A 23,287-nucleotide genomic window follows, 5' to 3' on the forward strand; every position below is an offset into this window, starting at 1 on the left:
TGAGCGAGCGCGCCGACTGGCAGTACTCGCAGCGCGAGCTGGACGCCGTCGAGGTCTTCTTCTCGCGCACCGCCCGGGACAACCGGCTGGGCTGCATGTTCGTGCGCTGCGCGCCCTCCAGCCGCTACACGCTGCTCTTCTCGCACGGCAACGCCGTGGACCTGGGCCAGATGTGCAGCTTCTACATCGGGCTCGGCTCGCGCATCAACTGCAACATCTTTTCCTACGACTACTCGGGCTACGGCGTCAGCTCGGGCAGGCCCTCCGAGAAGAACCTCTACGCCGACATCGACGCCGCGTGGCAGGCGCTGCGCACCCGGTGAGCCGGCCGGGGGTCGCCAGGCCCGGCCTCCAGCTGCGGGGGCGGGGCGGGGATCCCCTCGGGGCCTGCGGGGAGAGGGGTCCCTCCTCGGGGGCTATGGGCCAGCCGCTGAGGATTCGCTTTCCCCTGGCCTTCTCCCACCCCCTCCAAAACCCCTGCCGGCCCTCAGGTTCCTGGAGAGCTCAGACTCGGGGGGTTTGCCTGCCTCGGCATGCCTGGGGTCCCCGGTCCACCGGCTGGGTCTTTTGTGGCTCTGGTCTCCGCACGTGGCAGCGTGGGGGTGCTTCAGCACGGGCAGAAACAACTCGGCTCGCGTTTACTCTGTGCGAGCTGACAGCCAGAGACTGAAGGTCTTCGGGCCGAAGTGACCTTGGGGAAGGCGGCAGGAGGCTCCAGAGCGGTTTCTTTCCTTGTAAAATCAGGGGCGACACTGGGTGACCTCTAAAGGACTTTCTGGTTGTAAAGTGCTCGGCGGGGCAGTGTCCTGGCCACCGTGGAGGCGGCTGGCCGGGCGCACGGTGCGAAGTTGGCCTCCTGGTGGGCAGAGTAGCTGGCACTGTGTGGCCGGGAGGTTAAGTGGTGCCTGCTGGCCTGGCACCTTCCGCGAGGCCTCAGCACCACCCCAGGATGTGTTCGAATCTTAGGTTATGGGGTTTGAGGACTCTCTTGACCTTGAATTAGCATTTACAGAAGGATTGGGGCAGACTTTAACGTGCAAGGCACAAATTGTGAGGGCATGGTTTCCGGGCTAAACCTGGGAAGACAAGCAAACAGGAAACTTGAGTTTTCTTCTCAACTCAGACAAAAGTCTGGGCAAGTCACGTCACCTGTTTGTGCTCCAGTTTTGGTATTTCTGACTCACTTCATAGCAGTGGTGGTGAAAACACCTGAGATCATGCCTGTAATGACCTCGCATCGCTTCAGGTGAAACGGCCCCCAGAATAAGTGTAATTGACACTATTATGGCTGTGGACACTTACATAATTTTTTTCTGAAATGTGTTTGCTCGGCTCATGCGGATCCCCGACGTTCATGATTTTCGTCTCCTTTCCTGTTAATACACAGGCTCATAAATTAACTCCTCGCCTTTCTGGGAAAACGAGTTGTCCAACAAGGAAGGACTTAGGACTTAAGATATGTTGCTTATTCCTGTTCTCCTGAAGGACTTCATTTGCATTATATAGCTTTTCGAAAGGCGTTTAGGTGGGTGAGAATGTGTCATGTGAATACGTTGAGTCAGAGTACACAAGTAGTTAGAAGCTACCTGTCCCACTAAAGGGTTTCAGAAGTGTGTGTCACACAAGCAATAGATGGCTAGCATTTACTGTGGGTAAAGGTGTGAAAAATAAGGGTTGGCATTAGATCTTTTTGTAATGAAACTTTGAAAATCTTACCTTGAGTATCAGGTTTTGTCCTGAGATTTCTGTGGAAGCCTGGTCCTCGGTGTGGGTGTCTGTTAAAACCTTTCAGAACGGGGGAAACCCTCTGCCCTGAATGTGCAGGTGTGTCTGTTACAACATGTGTGAGCATAGTGGTTTCCTGGAGACTTTTGTCACAGTTTAAGGTCACTGGTTTGGATAAACAATTCAATTCCATTTTGAATGATCTGATGGTATGTCTAAATTTTGCCCATGGTTTATTTAATTTTATGCCAGAACTCATACCTAGATGGGTTTACACGCCTGTAAAATGGGTTAGAATTTAAAGGTTAAATGAGAATCTTAGAATTGGAAGAAACCTTACAAATCCTCTTGTCCTGTGCTTTCTCAAACTTTTTTGATTGTGACCCCATAGTAAGAAGCATCTTACATCCTGATTAAGCTCACATATGCGTCTGTGTCTATATATCTGAAGCAAACATTTCATAAAACATTGTTGTTTTCTCTGGGCAATGCACACAGCAGAACATGTTCTGTTTTACTTCATATAATATAAAAAAAAGAAAAAGAATGCCAGTTGTGAACCACCACGTATATTTCCCAACTCCTATCTGGACAGTGCTCTTGGCGCCCACCTCACCTGCCAGAGGCCTGGGGAAGATAACCTCACAGTGGAGGATCTCGGTCTCTCTACTGCTGGCTCAGGATTCGCTCCCCTATGCCGTCTAGCCCTATTTGTCAGGTTTCTCAAGAGGGGTGTGTGTGTGTGTGTGTGTGACTTATTCTAATTACACGGGAGTTCCCTGATTCTGAAGCGCATCAGTCTCCTCGCTGTTCTCTGGTCTTTTGGTCTCCTCTGCCTGGAATGGGCCCTGTTCTCTGCCCATTTCCAGCCCCGTGCAGGTCGCGGTCCCGGCAGCAGTCTTTCCATGGCGCGTGCCCATCCCTTCTGTGGCTGGGTCAGATCCCCCCTCCACCTCCCGGCCCCATGTCCTCTTTGGGGAGCGGTCTGTTTCTGACCTCCTGGTTAACCACGCTGTTCAGGACAGTGACTGGGGAGCCTGCCCTGTCCTGGGGCAGCTCTGTCTCAGCTCAGGGTGCCCCCAGGAGGACTGTAGGGTGTGTTAGTGTGTGCGTCCCCACGATACCTGGCCCAGACTGGGCCCAAGGCTCGTCCCCCCTCCTTGTGCTCACGTCTGGCCTTGCGTATACGCCTTTTTCTGCTGCCAGGAACACTTGATCCTGCCTGGATTCGGAGACCCTCACATGCCTGTGCACCTGGCACTCAGCCCCTTTACCTGCGCTTGTCACCCTGTGTCGATGCCTCCTGTTAGTTAACTGTATTCCCATTAAAGTGAAAGTTCCTCAAAGGCAAGGACTCCACACCTTCTGTATTCCCAACAACCGGCAAAGTGCCTTAAAATAATAGACACTCATTATATGCTTGATTAATGGATTGCATATATGGGTGCCCCATAAATAAATGGGATAAACTCAACTTTTCCTAAGTTAGATTCTTACAAACCTTCCATCTTACTTTATCTCCAGAGTGTACATCCATGGGTACAACTATAGACAGAAAAGGGGTTACGATGTATCCGCTTGAGGTCTGATTCACCTTGTGTCCACTATATGCATGTGTCTGCAGCACTGAAGTGTCTGTATTGAACAAAACAGTAACACTTACCTTTCCTTTGTGTTTCTCTTCATTTTTTATCCATGACCTGTCTGTGCCAGCTCCTGGCCGTGCTGTGGTGAGCTGCCCAGTCCTTCATGAGGACTTCATAAATGCTCCCAAGTATTTGCATAAATGATGGGCAGTAAGGCGGGCATATTATCCAGAATAAGTGTTTCAAGAGGAAGTAAATTTGAAGGCAACGAAGGTGGTCATTGCTATTTGGCCAAGAAATGACTATTTTAAGCATTTGAAAAATTACTGGAAAAGGTGAGAAGAGAGCTAGGATTTGAAGGAGCCGGAAAGAGTGTGGACTCATGGTGGAAGAAGTAAGTTAGGGTCTTAGTCGGTTTCAGCTGCTCTAACAAAGTACCACACACTGGGTGCCTAGAAACAGGAACTTACTGCTGACAATTCTGGAGGCTGGAAGTCTGAGATCAGATGCCGGCATGGTTCGGGTCTGGGGAGAACCCTCTTCCTGGTTGCGGACTGTCAACTTCTTGTCCTGTCCTCACGTGGCAGAAGGCGCGAGGGAGCTTTCTTGGGCTGATTTATCAGGAGACTAATCCCATTCATAGGGGCTCCACCCTCAAGACCTAATCAACTTCCTAATAACATCACCTTGGGGGTTAGGTTTCTTTATATGAATTTTTTGGGGAGAGGGACACAAATACTCAGTCCCCCAGTAGCTGGTGTGGGAACAGAGAGAAGAGACAGCAGAGATCCTGAGCATAATGGAGAGCTCAAAGGTTGGGACTGGCCTTACATTTTGTGTCACTGACGTACATCGTGAGTGTGTTGTGAATACCAGCAGTTGAGGGCACACGCTGGAATCTCTTGGAAGTGTTTGTGGAAAGGACACTGAGAATCAGGTGGCCCTACTGGAGGGTGGTGTTGCAACCTGAGCCGGGGAAGTGATTAATCTGTGCAGGAAGGGCTGCCTGTGGCTCGGTGGGAGCAGGTGGATGAAGTCTCCTCCACACACATCCCTCGGAGGGGCTTCTCGACACGAGCAGCTACGGACTGTGCAGAAACGAGACCTGTGATTCAGGAGGCGGTGAATCAAGCTGATGTGAAAGTGTAAACCCAAACAAGCCAAATAACCCAGCGAATGAGGCATGAGATGGGTGGAGAGTATTTTTGCTGAAACGTTTTAATCTAGAAAAATGGGCGAGTAGGGCATTTGTGATTCAATTTGTGAGTGTTCACCAATGCCAGCCGCGGCAGTTGTCTGATCCTTGTATTTGCTGCAGGGATGGTGGAGGAGAGAGGCGTTCAGTAACATGGACAAGGAAACACTGACCCAATCAGAGAAGCAAATGCAGAGAGAGGAAGATAAATAGAGACTTTTGGTGCCTGGATGCAAAGGCAACTACAAAGACAGTATTTCATTCACTAGTTTATTCATTTGACCAACAAACCGTTAACCGTTAAACACACATGTATCCATGCTGTGCTTGTACCAGACGCTACAATAGGTTCCCTCTGAGTGTCGTGATTCCCAAACCGTTTCTTTTTGTTGTGAAAGGATGGAATGGATCTTAGAGACACTGTGAGTGTGGAGCCACATGTTGCTGTGTTGTAACTTGTGCACCTGTGAATCACAGGATGCACAATCAGGAAAGCCACCAGGCGGGGAGGCTGTGGTGGACACCCGCAGGGAGGGGGGCCCTCGAAAAGCACCTTCTGCTGGTTGAGAGAGGTGTTTACCGTTGTGAGGCGCAGGATGGATTTCTCCCGGGAGCAGCAAAGCAGTTGCTTCCCTGGGCGTGTTGAAGTTAATGCCCCGACCTCGTTGTTCTCACTTTTCTCAGACTACTACGATGCCGTTAAGGAAGAGTGCTCAGGATTTCTGCCTGAGTTGGGCTGACCAGGGAGGAGAGAAACAGAAGGTGTTGTGAATAAGGTTTGACATAAGGTGAGAGCACAGGGATATTTCTAGAAAGGAGATAGAATATCTGCTTGGGGTTCAAGGCAGCCACTATGAGAATATCCCATCAGGAAGAATTAACTCTTAAGAACGGACTTGTTGAAACTGAAGGGGGTGAAGTGTGTTTTACAGGTCCCCTCTCCCTCAAATGCTCCTGTGCCGAGCTCGCATCTTCAGGTCGCCTCACGGTGCCCTCGTGTAGATTTGCTCTCTAGCTGGGGCTCTGAGCTCGCGCCCCATCCCACACGCGGACTTACCCGTGGGTCTGCTTGGAGGGGCCTCGCTTTGCTCTGGCGGTCCAGTTGCAGAAGACCTGACAAGCTCATTCACGTCTCTGTGTTAGCAGCGATAACTCCATGATGTGCTTCTCTTCTGAGTGTATTTGTTTGTATTTAGGGCCATCTTGGAGGCTCAGTCTTTTTTTTTTTTTTGGAGGAAGATTAGTCCTGAGCTAACATCTGCTCCCAATTGTCCTCTTTTTGCTGAGGAAGACCGGCCCTGAGCTAACATCCATGCCCATCCTCCTCTACTTTATATGTGGGACGCCTACCACAGCATGGCTTGCCAGGCGGTGCCGTGTCCACACGTGGGATCTGAACTGGCGAACCCCCGGCCACCAAAGCAGAACGTGTGCACTTAACCACTGCCCCACTGGGCTGGCCCCTGGAGGCTCAGTCTTAAAACTCTCCTGCATAATGGCATGTTGGTGGAAGAAGCCTTTGTCGCTTCCCGGAGAAGTCGCTTACATTGTACTGTCCTGCAGTCACTCGAAGTGACCCCTAAGGTCACGCACTCCCCGCCTTCCGTCACTGCTCTTGCTCCTCACTGCTGCCCACATTCAGTCCCGCCTCCACTCCAGTCAGGGGTGATGACCCGCAGAAGCCCCCAGGATCTGGCTGTAGGAGTTGCTGTGTTCGCCTTGTAGCAGAGTTCCCTTCTCTGTTGGACTTTGCTCTCTCTGGTGTAGAGGCTGTAAACCTGCTCCACTTTAGGAATCCAGAGTCTCAACACCGATGACACTGAGGGCTGCAGTACTCAGATATCAGAATGCCTTTTTTTTTTTCAGGATTGCTTTAAATGATAGGCTTCCTGCTTCGTCTAGAAGATTTAATTTACGAAAGTTGGACAAACACAGAGCCTTTTGAACTAGGGAGACGGGTTCTAATTGCAGCACTTCCTCTGGTCCATCAGGTCTCCTTGAACCAGGCCCCCCAGCACCCCCCCCCCCACCCTGTGGGGCTTCGCTCTCCCCTGCATCAAAAGGCGGGGCTTCCGATGTGCCTTCTGGGAGGCTGGTTCATGATTTTCAGGGGAGCATCGAATGTGCTTGAATTTGCTTTTCTCGACCACACTGGGAAACTCGGTGGTTTCAGTCTCTAGAGTGGATCTCAACCATGGCTGCACGTCAGCATTTCCAGATGGGTTTTATAAAATGGTGTGGGTGTGTATCTAGACACATATGTGTGCATGCATGTGTGTCTAGGTGCATGGGTACAAGTGTGTTTACACTTGTACCTGTGCATATATTCAAATATATGTGCGTCTGTATGCATATATGTACAAGTGTGTGTGTGTGTGTGTGTGTGTGGGCAGCCATGGTTGAGAAGCACTGGCCTAGAAACATCCAGAAGTCAGTGTACGGTGAAAGATTGGCCACACTTTAATTGGTTAAGAGTTGAAGAAAAGAGAATGTTAGAGATGGTTCTTTTCTACACTTACATAGATGTTTTTAGCCAAAGACCTTGGTGCCAGGAACCACTAGCATGGACCAAATGCTGGGTCCTTTGTTCAAAGGACAGCCACGTTCACGCGTGCGGGATTCCTGAGTCCCACGGGAGCTGGAAGTGGGGACTCAGGAGCCGTGGAGGCCCGTGGCCCTACCCCCCACTTCCTCTGCCTGGGCTGGCCTGGTCTCCCGCCCCGTTCCCTCTGCTTGCCTGTTCCATCGCTCACTCTCTCTACAACGAGCCTCTCCTGTTGTTCCTGGTCTTTGCGCATCACCTCTCCCCGCAGCAGAACCTGTGCCCACCCCTGGCCAGGCTGCCAGGAGCTGGCCTCCCTCGGGCCCACAGATACCTGGTATGTACCCGGGTTAGGCTAAGGCAGTATAATAAACACGGCGACCTCCTTGGGGCTGGGGGCCATGGCAGTCCCGAGAAGGGGGCTCGGCCAGGACGAGCTCGCCCTGCCACATCCACTCCGGGGCACTTCTGGGCCTCCTTCTAGGTGTAGGGGTTGCGTGGGACGGTCTCCACTCCACCTGGCCCCTTGTGTGTGACAGTTCTCTCTGACGAGAGAGCAGAGGCCTTGAAGAATAGACCATAATTAATTCCATAAACCAGGTCAGTGGAGCAATGATGTCACTGCCTTTTTGTGACCAGCGTCTGGGCTCCCATTTCAGCCTGGAAATGAGAGGCTCTAGAAAAATGCTCCCCTCTTCCTGTGGCGTCCCCTTTCTCCTCCCCACAGCGGATGCACCTTCCAGCCCAGGACAGTGGGGCCAGCTGTAGAAAGTGGTTTGTGGGGTGGACGCACTTCTGAACAGCCCCTGGCGGGGAGGAGAAAGGGCGAACGTTGGGTGACGGAGGCGGGAGAAGAGGGCCAGCGCTCCAGGCTGCCAGCGGCCTTCTGTGTGACTCGGGTTAGAGATCGCCAGCTTGAAATGATTTAATGATTGAGCTCTTCATTTAGATGATTTGCAGCCGTAACTGATTCCTGGCTCTGATATCAGAGTCACCCAGGCAAGCTTTTCTCAAGGGTAAGCTGGAGAGGAATGTTCCTGTCAGTCTTAGCTTTCTCTGATGTTCTTCATGGCCAAGGGCAGAGATTCTGGAGTCAGACAGATGGAGTTTAGGTCCTGCCTGTGCCACTTATTAACTGCTTCACCTCAGGCAAGTTTCCTGGCCTTTCTGAACCTCAGTTACAATAATAATGGGACCAATGATAATCATAGCAACCACTGCCTCTCAGGTGCTCTGGTACAATGCCTTCCACAGAGTAAGAGCGCGACAAATAGGATGTTATTGCTGTTTTGGATTACTAATAAAATTATTAGAGCTATAATAACCAAATGCTTAGATCATGCCAGAAAACAGATGCTTTAGATCAGAAGGCGTGTTAAAGAAATTGCTTCCTTCCCCACTCTGCAGAGTAAATAGTAGTACCCAGGGGAGCCTGGCTCGGTGGGTGTGGACGGAGAGGCACAGTGAGGATGTTTTGGTTTTATTTGCAGCGAAGGGGGAAAAGGCTCTTTGAAAGTGCTTCCCTGGCCCTGAGGGCTCTGTGTATCCTGTTTTAGTTTGGGGAGCGGTGGCTTTTAGTATTTTAAATCCGATAGCACTTCATCTCCCAAGGTGTTTATATCCCCAAAGGAGATCCTGAAAGGAGAGGAAACTTTACCTGTAATCCAATACCTGGCAATTACTTTGTAAACCTCCACGGCGCTGTTTCCAGGCTCAGCCGGACCTGCGTTCAGGCAGCAACCGGAGACTGGGGCACCGAGTGGGGAATGGAGAGGATGAGGAGGCGACCCCGTCTCTTTCTACCGCTCAGGACATCCGGTTGCTCTTTTCTGATGGGATGACCTTCAGCGGATAATTCTCCTCTTTTCCTAAAGGTCGCCGAACCTGAGTCGCACACTTCCTTTTAGAATAGGAATGCTCCCATGATGCCTTGTACCTCCAATTCCCTTTGAGTTTTCAGGGCTCTGCGTCGTGGAGCTCATTGATAACTTCCATGTTATTGATTTACTTGAGTGTTCAAGGGCCGTGGCACTGTGGTGAAACTGGAAACCTGTTTCCAGGAAGTCCAGGTCATTCAGATGCAGCGCCCAGACTAATGGTTCACTGTTGCATCTCAATGACTTGCTGAATCACTGAACAGAGTCTGGCCTCCCTCCGGATTACTTGTTAACTGAGCACTGCTTAAATTTGCACTTGCAAAAGGAGGCCTGGCAACCTCCAGGACTGATTATTAGTTTGTTCCTTCAGGTTCCTATTTTTAAATGGATAAAAATGAAATCTGGGCAGTTACGTTGGGGGAAAAAATGTGAAGCAAGCCTGTATTCAGAATATCTCCAGAAAGAGTGAGTTTCTGGATGTTAATTATTACTCTGCTGGCTAACACTTTTGTTATTATGGTTGGTAATCAAATAAGAGTTCCAGCTTATCCCACACTGTCTTTAGTGTCCCAAGCCGTGTGTCGTGATTATATTGCCTGCAAAGGTCCGTGATACCAGAACAGGACTTTTTGTATGCTGGTATAGGGGCGGAAGCATTTTTCCTTCTTCCCTTTTAGGTTCGTTGGCTGGTCTAATAATTAAGATGATACATGACAAACAGGAGAGAAATAAAAGTTTAATAACATGTATAACCTCCTGTGAAACTGAGTAACTCACCAGAATGGCTGAAGCCATCGCCTTAAGTACCATCTTAAGACGTTTGGGTGGGGAGTCAGTTATGGGAGGTGACCAGGAAAAGCACGGTAAACAACGGTAGGGTTGTTATGCAGATAGAGTCGTTGCCTTCTCTGTGGATAAGAGTTTCATTTATCAGCATCCTCCTCTTCCAGGTACAGAGAGGGAGACACCCTTACCAGTGGAGATTTCCTTATAAATGGAAATGTTCCTTACAAAAGGATAACTTCTACTCAGTTTTTAGAGCTTCTCTTGTGTCTGTTATTTAAAAAAAAAAAAAAAAAACAGCCTAAAATAACCAGTATGCCAAAGAGGCATATTTTGGGGTGGCAAAATCTGCTCCTCTTCTCTGGTTTAACTGAAATAGTTTGATTCATCCTTAATGTCATAAAAACCCAAGGTTATTTCAGATTTCTGTTTGGTTGCTGTGTGGTTTAACGATCGCTGTTGTCCTTGTGACTTGTAACATTCATACCATTTTGATTTGAATATACGTATTAGGAAAGGACCGTTGACGTGTTAATCACTTCTAAACACGTTTTATATTCTGTAACTAGGTTGGATAAAATAATTTTCTTAAATGAACTTGGGAGTCATATTTAATTGGGATAAATTAGTTTTTCCTACTAAAAACTTCAAGAAAACACTAGAAAGATAAAGAACATACTAAGCTAAAATAGAATTACAGTAGAATGTAATTATATAATGTAAAATATAATTACAGTAGAAGGATTAACATAGTTTGGGCTGTCATTTAACTGTTACCTCCCAAGAAGAGTCATCTGCCCACCCCAAGACATGCCAGTAGTCAGGAGGCAAGGTGGTAGGAGAGAAAGGGTTTTATCACAGCTTGCTAGCAAGGGGGAAGATGGCCAACTCATGTCTGAAAGAACCACCTTCTAGAACAAAGGCCACAGGATGGTTATATAGGGAGCTGGTTTCTGGGTGGGGCAGACATCAGGTCCCTCTTGCTGATAGTCCTTTATTTTATTGGACATGTGTCAGAGAATGGAGCAACGCCCTATACCCTGATCTTTCAGTTGTAATTGTTGATGGCTATCAGCATAGACTCTGCCCGGGGTCATCACATTCCTAAGGAACTCAAAGGAACAAAGTTATCATTTAAAGCAGCTGGGAGGGGCCACAAAATCTACAGAGGATGTCTGGGTTAGTTAATCAGAAGTCATTCAATGTTACAATATGGTTTCTTTTCTACAATATGGCTTCCCCTGTGTCAACCTGGTGTTGAGCCCGTGTCATAACTGCAGAGGGTTTCCCAGAGTCTGTCTCCATCCCTGAGGTCAGAGGGAGTTTGCAGTCCTGGGGTTCTGGCTGCCTGGGGGCGCAGCGGGCAGTCCTGCCACTCCTCCGAATCACTCTGACCACATGTCACCCTCCATTTACACATGTTCAGGCTACAACCCCTTTTGGTGCCTTCCTCTCCATCTGGTCAGCCACTAGTTTCTATTATTCTTTCTTTGCATTTTGCTTGTCCATCTCCTTTCCTTAAGCTAGGCCTTTGATAACTCATACCTGCGTCTCTGTGGCAGCCTGATCTCCCTGCCTCACGTTCTTCTCATGCCATCTGTCCAGGACCCGGTGCTGCTTAAATCTCCCCAGTTGGCTTTGTTCCCTGCTTCGTCCCCAGCGCCTGGAACAGCAGATGATGGCATGTGACGGGCACTCGTTGAATGTGTGTTGGGTGAATAAGTGAATGAGATGGTGATGACAGAGTTCACAGACTTAACTGTAAGAATTACTGGGGTCGGGGGGGAGCGTGTTGTTAAAAATAGATTCTGGACCCGATCCTCAGAGACTGACAGAGTGGATCTGGAGCAGACCCAGATTAAACCGTAAACCAGCAGGCCTGGTGTGGGGGTGGGACGTCTGAGGAACATTGGGACTTGAGAGTGCTTTAGGAGGCCATTGGGGTACCCCATAGTGACTCATGGTTGTGTGATGGTGCTTCCTTCTTATAATTGGTGGGATTCTGCTTTTCCTGGAGCATTGATGCCCGTCGTGCGACTCGTGGTCCTTTCATCCATTTAGATTCTTATATATGTTATATATAGGAAGTAAATATAAATCTAATTTTACAAAATTATTGTAAATATAAATATATTATAAGCAGATATTTTTTTTCGGTAAGCTGTTGGTAGCTCTTGGCCTCCAGGATTCAGCTGCATGCTCCTCAGAGATTTCTGCATCTGGATCAGTGTTCTTTACCATCCCACCTTCTGTTCTCATCCCGTGCAGCTTGAATATTCGAGAATGTTGATCCCCTGCTCAGCAAGCCTGTTTCACAGTTCCTGGACTCCCCCTTGTCATGATTCTCTCTCCTGCTCCACAGCCCTTATCTGTGGCCACACCTCACACCTTGTGATCTCCTGGAATGCTCCACTCCAGAATTTTGGATTATGAAATACTGCTTCTTGCTCACCCTCCCATCCTGTTGGATCTGCTTATTTAACAGGTGTATTCAGGGCCTGCTGTGGGCCAGGCATTGTTCCAGAATAAAACAGACAAAAATCTCTGCTCCTATGAGCTGCCATTCAGGAGTGGGCAGATAGCAATGAAAAACTAATCCTAATAATTTTGTAAACAAGAGTTGATTCGATTATGATAAATGCTATAGAAAAAGGAGAAAAGCAGAAGAGGGCAACGTGATGAGTGGAGGTGTGGATGGCAGTTTTAAAAACATGCTTAGAATCTGCTTCATCTGGAGAATGAATCTGGCCCCAGCGGATGGAACGTCAAGGATGCCAGAGTGACTGGAACAGGGCGAATGAGGTGCAGTGGAGGGGAGAATGATAGGAGATGAGGACGGAGAGGAACGGGTTGGGGTGGGTGGGTGTTCACACAGGACCACAGAGCATTCATTGGAGGGCTGCTGGCTTTTCTGTGAAATCAGAGCCTTCCGAGGGCTTTGGATAGAGAAGTGACTTGATTTGACGTAGGTTTCAAAAGGATCCCCCTGGCTGTTGTGTTAATGATAAGTTGGAGGGGCCAGTGTGCAGGGGAAGAAGGAAGAAGCCAGTTGGGATTCACGTCCGGTGTTTTAGGAGGCAGATGATGTGTCTCGGATCAGAGAGCTGGCAGCAGAGGTGGTGAGCAGCTCAGATTTTGGATGTTTTTTAAAGGTCGAAGCAACAGAGTTTGTTGATGGCCAGAGGAAGGCGAGTGTCAAGGATGCTTCCACTGGAGCGACAGGAAACCTAGCGTTGCTGGTAACTGAGCTGGGGGAGGGCTGTGGGCGGCTCTCGGCTGGGGCGGGGAGCGGGGGTCCAGTGCTGGATTGGGATGGTGAGTTTGAGATGCCCGTCAGACATCTAAGTGGAGATGTTGAGCAAGCGATAGGATGTGAGTGTGGACCTCAGGATCGGGGTCTGGGCCAGAGGCAGATTTGGGAATTTTCCCGTCAAAGGAGGAAAGTGGTTAAACCAAAAATGAACGTGGGGGAATTGGCATTTGACCCTGGGGTTGCTCTGCCTCTGCCCGCACCCTTGCCAGAGTTGCCCTTAATAGCTCTGTTCAGTCCATTCCCCTGGTTCCTGGGCATTTGATCCACGTTTCCCCCAGGCCTCTGCAGGAACCTGGTGTGGGAGGATCAGACGCTCCGGGAATGACGTCTCTCCCTGGGGGAGAGCCTCCTGGCCTCGGCATGTGTGTGCCACCTGCTTGGGTCGTGGCCGTATGGTCACTTTCTGTGCCTGGAGAGTGACCGCTGATTTTCCCTGAGCTCTCTTTTGAGGCCCCGGGAGAGCAGTGCCTTGCCCCGTGCTTGCTGTAGCCCCCCAGCAGCCGGTGCGATTCCCAAGAGGGGCCGAGCGCGGCTGTTCTCCAGGGGTCCCCCCGTTCCTCACACCTCCTTGCTTCCACTGGGCTGTTTGCTCAAACTCTGGTACTGACTCTGGGGGGTCCAGCATTTCTCTAATGTGATTGCTTTTGCAGGATTAAGTGTGGTGAAGATTACAGTTTTAATTTCCCTAATTCCTCCCACCTGACTGTTTCTCTATTTCCTCTCTGAACTGAAAATGGGACAGGAGTTTCTTGGGAACTTTTTTGTAGGCATCTGTAACCTTCTAAAATCCATTCTTGTATGATCTTTGAGTTGTCCTTTCATCTTCTCATTTACTAAAGAACTGCAAAGGTAATTAAGTCACACCCAAAACAATTGGAATCTACGTCGACTAGGAGTTTTCCATCAGCAACTCTTTTCTGGAAAGTGCTACTTAGAATAAAAGACCACACTCTGGATATTTATGAAAGAAAAAACATGGAGGCCAGCCTGGTGGGATAATGGTTAACTTCACGTGCTCTGCTTCCGTGGCCCGGGGTTCACGGGTTCACATCCTGGGCGCAGACCTACACAGCACTCATCAGGCTATGCTTTGGCGGCATAGAGGAAGATGGGCACAGATGTTAGCTCAGGGGCAATCTTCCACACCAAAAAAAAAAGAAAAGCCTTGGCTTTTCTGTGCTCTTTACCTGGAATGCCCTTCTCCGGCGGTCACTGGCTGTTCAGAATCTCCGCCCCCATCTCCTTGCAGAGCCTTGCCAACAAGGTGGCCGTCCTCCGCTCCCATAACTGACTGTGTGTCTCTTCTCCATCTGCCACGTGGTCTTCAGTTGGTTCTGACTGTATCTGACTCCCCACGTGATTGCCATCTCCTTGAGGACGGCCGTCTCTGATTCGTCTGGACTTGCCCTGAGCCCAGTACGACACCCCTTGCACAGAAGGCCCTGGAGCTGCGGCTGAAGGAACGGGTGGAGTCACTAAGAGTGGGTGTCTACATCGAGGGCTCTTTGTTTCAGGTTCAAGATTCTGGGTCTTGATCCCCTCTGACTCTGGGCATGGAGGCCTCTGGTAGCCCTGGCTTCCTGCTGAGGTCTCTCTCCAGGGCTGGGTGCAAATGTGTAACCCAGCCCAGGGGAGGGAGAAGGTGAGAAGGACCCGGGGAACTGAGATCCTCCCCACGGCCCGCCATCTGATCCTGCGAATAAATGCCTGGCCTTCCTTCTGGAAGGCAAAGCTGTTTTCTTAAGAGTCGCCTGACTGTGTGGCCATTCTAAGAAGTGTAGCTTGGAGAAGATGGGGGAACATTTGTCCTTCTTGTTGCTTATGGGGGAGAAGTGTATACGCGTCTATCTGCTATCGGTGTAGAACCCAGAGTCCGTCTCATTCTCGGATGTTTTTATAAGACTAGCAAAAAGTGGTTGTGGTTATTGTTATTGAGGAATATTCATATACTTTGTGTCAGTTGGCAATTAAAAGAATGCAGAATTCAAATCAAATGTTGTATCTGGAATTCTACTGACTGTTGCCTCCATTGCCTCAGGTCCTTGAGACTTATAGACCAGCCATATTTTTTTCCCTTGCCATGTTGTTTATTTTTTTTTTAACTTTATTATTAGATACAATGTAAATAGAGTATTAAAATAAACCCATGTTTCTATCACCCACCTTCAACAGTTATCAACATTCTGCCATTTTTGTAGCATCTACACCTCAACCCAAACCTGCCCCCACTCTATTATTATTGCTTTTGTGTAGGTCTTTTTTTTTTTTAAGGAAAAAAATTGCCTCGTTGAAATGCACAAATCTTAGCTGTTTAATTTCCCAGCAGTATCTTCTTCCTGTCTGTATCAGCACTCAGGCATGGTGGTGAGCCTGTTGCAGACCCGACCTTTCCTTGGTGCACTGTGGTGTCGTATCATTATTGGAGTATGGATCGCAATGAGAATAGATTGAAGGGAGATATTAAATAGATTCAACATCAAATAGTTATCAGAGGAGATGCACTGGAGTCTTGGCCATTTTTTTCAAAAATAGATAAGTAAGTTGAGAACTTCAGGGTTGTGTTTCATTTATCTGGAATTAGTGGGGGCAGTAGAAAGATCACTGGTGTGGTGCTGGGAGGCATGGCTTCTAGCCAACCATTGAGCTACACAGCTGTGTGGCCTGGATAGTCATGTAATGTCTCTGTGGTTTCACACGTGACATAATTTTAATCATCACCACATCTTTGAGGCAGTCACCGTTGTTAATCCCCATTTTAGAGGTTCGAAAACTGAGGACCAGGAAGGGTGAATGACTTGCCCAGGGTCACAGAGTTAAAAGGTGAGCCAGGATTTGGACACAGGCAGTCTGACCCTGGAGCTCATCTTCTGAAATCCGACACTGTTGTCTCTCAAGGAGATGGGGTGAGCGTATTGGAAGATGCTGAGATTGTACACTGTGGTGCAGGAAACATACCAGAACTTAGATTTCTCTCCTTAGTTATTTTTCAGTGTTTATTTTTTTGGTTTAAACGTCCTTAGGATTTATATAGTGTTTAAAAACTAATATGTATAAATCTATATCTTCACACACATCAGGAGTATATGTTCTCGTTTTTATGAAAAAGGATGCATGCTGAGAAGTTCAGGCACCAGTGCTCTGGATTAACATTGTCACTTAATATTCTTAAAGTTCTTTTCTCAGAATTACAGGATCTGAGCATGAGGAGAAATTAAATTTTTGGAAATGTTTGCCCTTCAGCGAATCGCCTGACAGTTTGTCAGGTCCTGGGCTAGATGTTTGGTACAATCTTTCATTGTTGCCAGATCTTCTACAGTCCAAAAAAAAAAAATCTTCAATTTGCATTTAAAAGATGACTTTGAGTACCCTTGGGGAAACTTCCTCCCATGGAATTGCGTGCTTTTGTCTAACACTATTCTGAAGACAAAATGTCTCCTGAACGTTTGGAAATCATTTGAAAGGAAGAAAAGAAACATTTCTTCTCTCGTGAGGTGGCCACTCAGATTCCTTTCAACACTTGGAATGAGTGTTCTGACCGCCTGGCCGCTTGTCTTGTGGATTCTGATAAGATGGGGATGGCTAAGGATAAGTAAACAGAACCCGTGATAACTTTAGGCGGCTGCATGGTGCAGAGGTTAAGAGCAAGGACGACACAGCCAGACTGCCTGTGCTGTTTCCGCTGTGCCTCAGTTTCCTCTTGTCTAAAATGGAGAAATGGTGGTGTATGTATATTGTAGTGTTTGTCATGAATAATAAATAAGTCAGTGTTTGCAAAGTGCTTATATGTTGGTTTGATAAAGTGAATTTTAAAACACTGAAAAGAAAGGGAAAAAAGTGAAAAAGTTTACAGTAGATACCCTTAAAAGACTGGAAAGATAGCAACCCACTGCATTTCTAAAGGGTTTCGTAATTCCAGGGCACTTTCACACACTCCCTCTCTTTGTTCCTGAGAATAGTTCTGTGAGAAAGGTGATACAGAGTTATTCCCACTTGATACATTTGTAGAAAGAAGTGTCTGGAGAGTATGATTTACATCAGCCCATGTCGCTGTTAAGTAGTGAGTGCAAGGCTTCAGGGTATTTCTTTTGACTTAAATTTTTGGGGGCCTCTCTCAATTTGTTGCCATTAGTAGTTATTTTGTGGTTTGCTTTCTAGTGATTTTGTCAGTCTATCAATAAAGCAGTTGCGTACAAATGGTCCAGCAATATAGTCTTTCTGTATTTGACCTTTCTTTTAGTGCAATTGAATTTTCTCATTCCTCTGTTTATTGTCATTTCTGAAATTGATTTACAGAGCCACAATAACCTATTTTCAGTAATCTGGAACAGTGTTTTCTTCCTGAACATTTAAAGTTGGGCTCATTTTTCCTACCAAATCCCAGGAGTTCTTTTTTTAGATGGGAAGTGAAAATCCTTGAAAATCCATCTGATGTGTTTGCGGAGCCTCTGCAATGTGTCTAGCTTTAGGGATAACTAAAGAAAGGGGTTCTGAGCCTCCAGGAGCTTGAATTGTCATTGCAGGTGGCTTCTTGGAGTCACGCCCACTCCATGAATATAGGATGTTTATCATAACCGGCTGCTCAAGAGTCTGGCGCTTGGCGGTTTGCAATAAGGGTTCATTGACCTAATCCCAGATTAGGCTCTTGACATGCTTCTGTCTCAGAGACCACGGGACAGCAAATACGATAAGTCCTGTGACCTTGTTGGGAACTTCTGCTTTGTGAGTTCTTACAAGTCTCTAGGGCCGTTACAATTTCTTGGAAGGGAGAGGTCTCCTTAGCCCTAAAATGAGAAGCTCTGGCAGGAGAAGAGTGCCGTCCAGACCATCTTTCTTTCTTGGCAGAATGGATAGATGGTGTAAAACAGCCTGAATAAGGAAAATCATCTTGAAAACTTCCCCTTTCCTCCCACCCCCACTAAACTTCGATCTTCTTGAATTACAGCCAGAGATATTAAGGGGACATGGTCGTTTCTCTAGGTAACTGTGCTATGTTCTGTAAAGTCCATTAAAATCAATGAATTTTAAGATTTTAGTCCTTCCATTGCCAAGGAAACCAAACCATTAGTACATACAGTCAGATGGTCCTTGAGAGGAACATGAAGATTGAAGTAGCCCAGTGGGTCCCTAAACACAATGGAGGTTTCCTAAAGCCACATGTTTTCAGTAGGTCCAGTATTCTGAGGTTTTTGGCCACTTCTGCTTTTGGTTGTTAAAATCATCTCTAAAAATGTTTTATTTGGCCACCTAAGTCATTTCCCCATTTTATTGCAGGAGAAAAGGAAGGAACAGTTTGGCTAGTGTATGTAATCTAGAAAGTGTAGGATATCTATTCACTGAATCTGTCGTACTTGATTCAAAAATTTCTTTATTCTTTTTTTAAAAAAACCCTCTAGCATCAAGTGCAAAATTTGATCAAAATCCTACATTCTTGGTACACTTTCATGACTCGCTGTTAATTAATTTGTTTAGCTTTTGTGTTTATTTTAATAGTGGGGTAAGTGTCCCAACCCTTTACCCTAGGTTAAAAGCTAGGGAAATGATAATAATTTACCACTAATCACCTGGTCCCCTTCTCACTCCCCACCACCCCCGCCAGCTCTCTCCAATCCCCAGGTAGCCAAACGCCTAAATCCTGAATTTATCTTTGCCAATAATTCCATTATTATTGATAGCCATTCAGTCTCAATAAATGTTGTTGAATGAAGAACTGAATTAATATCTGGCTATCAACATTCACATCTTTCTAAGGAGAACAGTTTTTCTTCTGTTAAGCTCAGCTGTCTCTTACTTTTGTCTCCTTGGTCCTAATTCCTGGTTGTCTTTCCTCTTAGCATCTGTCAGATCCTGGAAACCACTATCAGGTAAGCTCCACGAGGGCAAAGGTGGCATCTTGTTTGTAGCTGAATTCCCTACAGACTTGAACACCAGGGAGAGCCTCCGTAAACGCGGGCTGAATTAAAGTCAGTTCTTCTCTGGCTTCCTCATCTCTTTCGCAAGCTGAATATCCCCAGTTCTCTCTGTACCAGGTGTTTCTGGATCCTTCACCATCTGGTCTTCCTCTCTGGTCGCATTCTTGTTTGGTGCCATTTCTGAGATGGGCCTAGAGTTGACCTCAGCACTTTAGGTGTGGTTTGACCAGAGGAAGGTGCAATGGGACTGTCCCTCCCATGGCCCAGGCTTGCTACTTAATGTGACCTGACTGGACAGGCAGCCTGCTGCTGTCATGCATGTGCATTTCTGAAAATTTTGGGTCAAGCAGAATGATAGACTTATATAAGGAAGATGTTCATTCATTGAGAGCTAATTTTTAAAAATGTCCTAATTGTACCTCAATTTTCAGATAGTCTTTAAAATGACACTCACTCCTTACTTTTTATGTATGTTCATTAAGTGTCCTTTTTTCCCTTTACAATTGAACAGACACTCTTATCACCCAGAGGCAGGTGGGCATTTGATGGAGGCAAAAAAAAAAAAAAAAATCAACATTTTGGTACATCAGATACTTTTCATCTTTGCCTCAACCGTAATATGAGACTTGTGCTTCTTATGAATTTTAGCACTTTCACCTGTTCCATTTTCCACTCATTGGATAAAATGAGAGCAAAGTGCATTTAAACCCTGGTTTTAAAATCATTATTTGGCAGCTGACCCCTTTTTCGCAGAGCAATTAGGTTTGAATCCAAGTAGGAGGCCCCACCTTCTCCCCTTGTCTTGGTTCCTGAGGAGCTTCAGATGCTGTAGAGCAGAGTTCCCAAGTGGTTGCAAAAAAATATATTCAGATGATTTCACAAGGACTGCTGAGTAAGGACGCTGCTGGCCCAGCCTGAACAGCTAGCTGGTCGCATCACCATCCTAGGATGGGGAAGTCCACCCGGGTTGTCAGGAGGCAGCTTAGGTTAGGAAAGTCGGCTTGTTCTGGAGTTGAACATTGCCTGTGGGAGCGTTCTCAACAGCCCCACTGGAATTTTGCCGCATGTAAAGCTTTTGATTGTTTTCAATACCCTCCCTCAATTTGTCTTTTTCACTATTTATCTGTATTAAATTTCTTCTTGTAATGTTAAGCCCCATGCTTTGCCCATCGATATCTCCTTGCCACTGACCTTACTAATATTCAGTCTCGATGTTTAGATCAGATTCTTACATGTAATTACTGCAAATGAGCACCTGGTGACTCGGAGGGCCGCGGCCTCCGTCCAGGACGGTGGCGTCATCTTGTTCAGCTGGCGACATCATTGATTTGTCAAGGACAGAGTGAGGTAGACGCAAGAATAGAATAACTTTGCCAATCAGTCTGAATAATGCCTGCGTTCTGTGTCCTCGGACAGGTATGACTGTGAAATGTAGGGAGGAGCCACTCCCCTCGTGTTTTTAAAGATGGAGTGACACTGGGGTGCTCATGGAGAGTGCGCCTCCATGAAAACAGTAAGGCATGTCGTTAGGCTGAATCAAGTTGTGCCGATGTGCTGGTGAGAAACCTCAGTAGTAAATGAGGCGAGAGCAGCCCTGATGTCTGGTGGTTGGGATTCAGGCCCTCAGCGCCAAGGCCTGGGTTTGTGTCCTGGTTGGGGACCACACCCCTCTTCGGTCGGTTGTCATATTGTGGGGTGTTGCTGTGATGCTGAAAGCTGTGCTGCCAGGATTTCAAATACCAACAGGGTCACCCATGGTGGACAGGTTTCAGTGGAGCCTCCAGACGAAGACAGACTAGGAAGAAAGACTTGACCACCCACTGCCGATACAATGGGCCATGAAAACCCTGTCAACAGCAGCAGAGCATTGTCCGATACAGCGCTGGAAGGTGAGAGGATGGCACAGAAAGACTGGGCAGGGCTCCGCTCTCCTGAGCACAGGGTCACTAGGAGTCAGCATCCACTCCAGGGCACTGACAACAACAAAAATGACATGACAAGTGAATAACAATTTAATGACAGCATTTAACGTTTTTCCTCAAATAATATTTGCATACAATAATAAATCAAAAGGAAGAGATTATGATGAAAAGCCACAGTCACCCCTCTTTCCTCCTTACTCCCAGCACCCAATTCTCAGGAGCAACTTTAGAGAGTGTTACTGACTTTCTGCTAAGAAACATGGGGGTTTTTCTTAGTTATCCAGTCTTCTGACCCCCTTTTGCTATTTTCATTGTGTAATAATGGTAGCTACCTGCTAGGGGGGTTGAGGGTTCAATGAATCAGGACCTTTAAAGTTTGCAGAATTGTGCCCGGGACATAGTGGATGCTCTGTAAATGTCACCTGTCCTCATCCTCCTTTTGGGTTGTCTGTCTACACTGGAGAAGGAAGGTTGGGTTTCCTCCGTGTGGTGTACACAGGTCTGCTCCTGCCTTGGTCTCCCCCGAGAGGGAGGGCAGCCTGGGTGTGTTGCCTGGCAGCCTTTGGGAGAAAGGAGGCCTCCGAGGGCTGACTGAGGACCGTTTCACTTGATAGCATCAACTGGAAACCCCAGAGGGCTTTCAACTCCCTGTTGGGGAGGGGAGTCCATTTGTGGGTTCCCTGTTCAGACTTTCTATAACTCACCTATTTTTAGTTGCAAGCGAATTTTGAGCCAGAAACCATCCTGTGACTCAGTGGCTCCTGCCTGCCCCACAGTCCTCTCGTAGTGTGTTCTGGACGGCTGTCTCCTCTCCATTTCATCCATCAACACCTTCCCGTTCAGCTTCTCTCACCTAGAAATGGGTGGAAATCTTGTCTTCTGATTTTGCCCCATCTTCCCACTTTCCCTGCTGTTGTGGGTTTATTCCTTTCTGAACATTTATACTTTTTCTATGAGATTTGGGTTGGTTGGGAAGTGAATGTACGGGCTTGGGTGCTCATTTTGAACTAGAAGCCAGAGGTGTCTTTTTAATTAACAGTGTCATAAACGGGCATTTTTCATTGTGAGCTGCCCCGTCCCATGGCCCCAGGGGCGCCACGCGCTGGGAGAGGGAGCTCCACGGGCGAGCCTTCCCGTGATTCTGTCATCACCGACAGCCCTTCCAGGCTGACTCGGTGTCTGATGGTGAAGGAGCCGGCTGGATCACGCTGTCAGGGCCTCTGCTGGTTGTATCTTGTTGAATTGCCACATCCAAGGAGGATTCACCATGAGTCACGCTGGGGATTCCAAAATGACAGTCCGGAGTTGATCTCACTCAGCCTGTACACACCAAATGGCTGTTGAGAGACACTGTATTAATTTTCGATGAGAAATTTTAGGTAAAGCAGCTGTTTGCATTGTTATGAACACGTTGTCTCTATATAAGCGAAATTCAAAGAAAGCCACGTTACCAAAGGTATCTTGGGACACATGAAGTCACCACCAAAGGTATCGCTTCTACTGAGGAGCTGGAAGTCTGAGTCTGTGTAATCCCACAGGTGGGGTGAACTGGGCGTCTACCCGCCAGCAAGGCCTGTCCGCTTGGTGGTGCTCAGGCCACCGATCAGAGTTCGTTTTAAATGGTTTTTAAAATACAGTGTTAGAAAGTATTCTATGCATTATGCTCTAGGTGTGTTTAAATAATAAAAAGTGCAGCGGCTTGAAAGTTTGACCCTGGTGGCTTGTGGCACCCCTGCAGAGGGAAAGGGGGTGGGGGAACATGAGGGGCTGGCGTTGGTGGGGCGCGAGCCGTATTTTCTCTCCTCCGTCCTCAAACCACGACTCTCTGAGGTAGGGGCCGTGAGCGCCTGTGGCAGGACAGGAGGCCTCACACACACACATGCACACACACACACACACACCCCACACCCAACCCTGCAATGCTCCTGCACAGGTGCCCCCGGTGGTCTGCACCTCCACTGGTTCTCCGTGCACCTCTGCCAGCTACAGTGCAGAGGTTGTAAATAGGTGATTTTGGAGGAGGTTCCACTGTGAACCTAGGGCAGAATGTCATACACCCAGGGGCTGGCGCTTGTGGGGACCCTCAGAGCTGACGTGAGCTGTGTCCCTCCTGCTGGGGCGTGTGGGGCTGCCCACCCTCTGCTGGACTCTGGAACAGATGAATCTCGTCCTGAGCTGAGGACGAGAAGCCAGTAGCTGACTGGAGACACGTCCAGGTGACCCCCATCCAGGTGACCTCCACTCAGATGACCCCCATCCACATGACCTCCATCTAGATGACCTCCACTTAGATGACCCCCATCCACATGACCTCCATCCAGATGACCCCCATCCACATGACCTCCATTCAGAGGACCCCCATTCAGATGACCCCCCATCCACATGACCTCCACTCAGATGACCCCTATCCACATGACCTCCACTCAGATGACCCC

The 23,287-nt window shown here is 47.9% G+C and overlaps 1 protein-coding gene across 1 annotated transcript in view; it reads left to right on the top strand.

Moving 5' to 3' along the window:
* The window catches only part of ABHD17C (abhydrolase domain containing 17C, depalmitoylase), a 49,341-nt gene that overhangs the window by 686 nt on the left and 25,368 nt on the right, over positions 1 to 23,287 (top strand). Inside the window, exon 2 of the mRNA XM_046652784.1 lies at positions 5 to 319. Coding sequence (XP_046508740.1) covers positions 5 to 319 — 315 coding nt within the window. The remainder of the gene's footprint in view (positions 1 to 4; positions 320 to 23,287) is intronic.

The sequence above is a fragment of the Equus quagga genome, chromosome 2, assembly GCF_021613505.1.
Source record: "Equus quagga isolate Etosha38 chromosome 2, UCLA_HA_Equagga_1.0, whole genome shotgun sequence".
NCBI classification, from domain to species: Eukaryota; Metazoa; Chordata; class Mammalia; order Perissodactyla; family Equidae; genus Equus; species Equus quagga.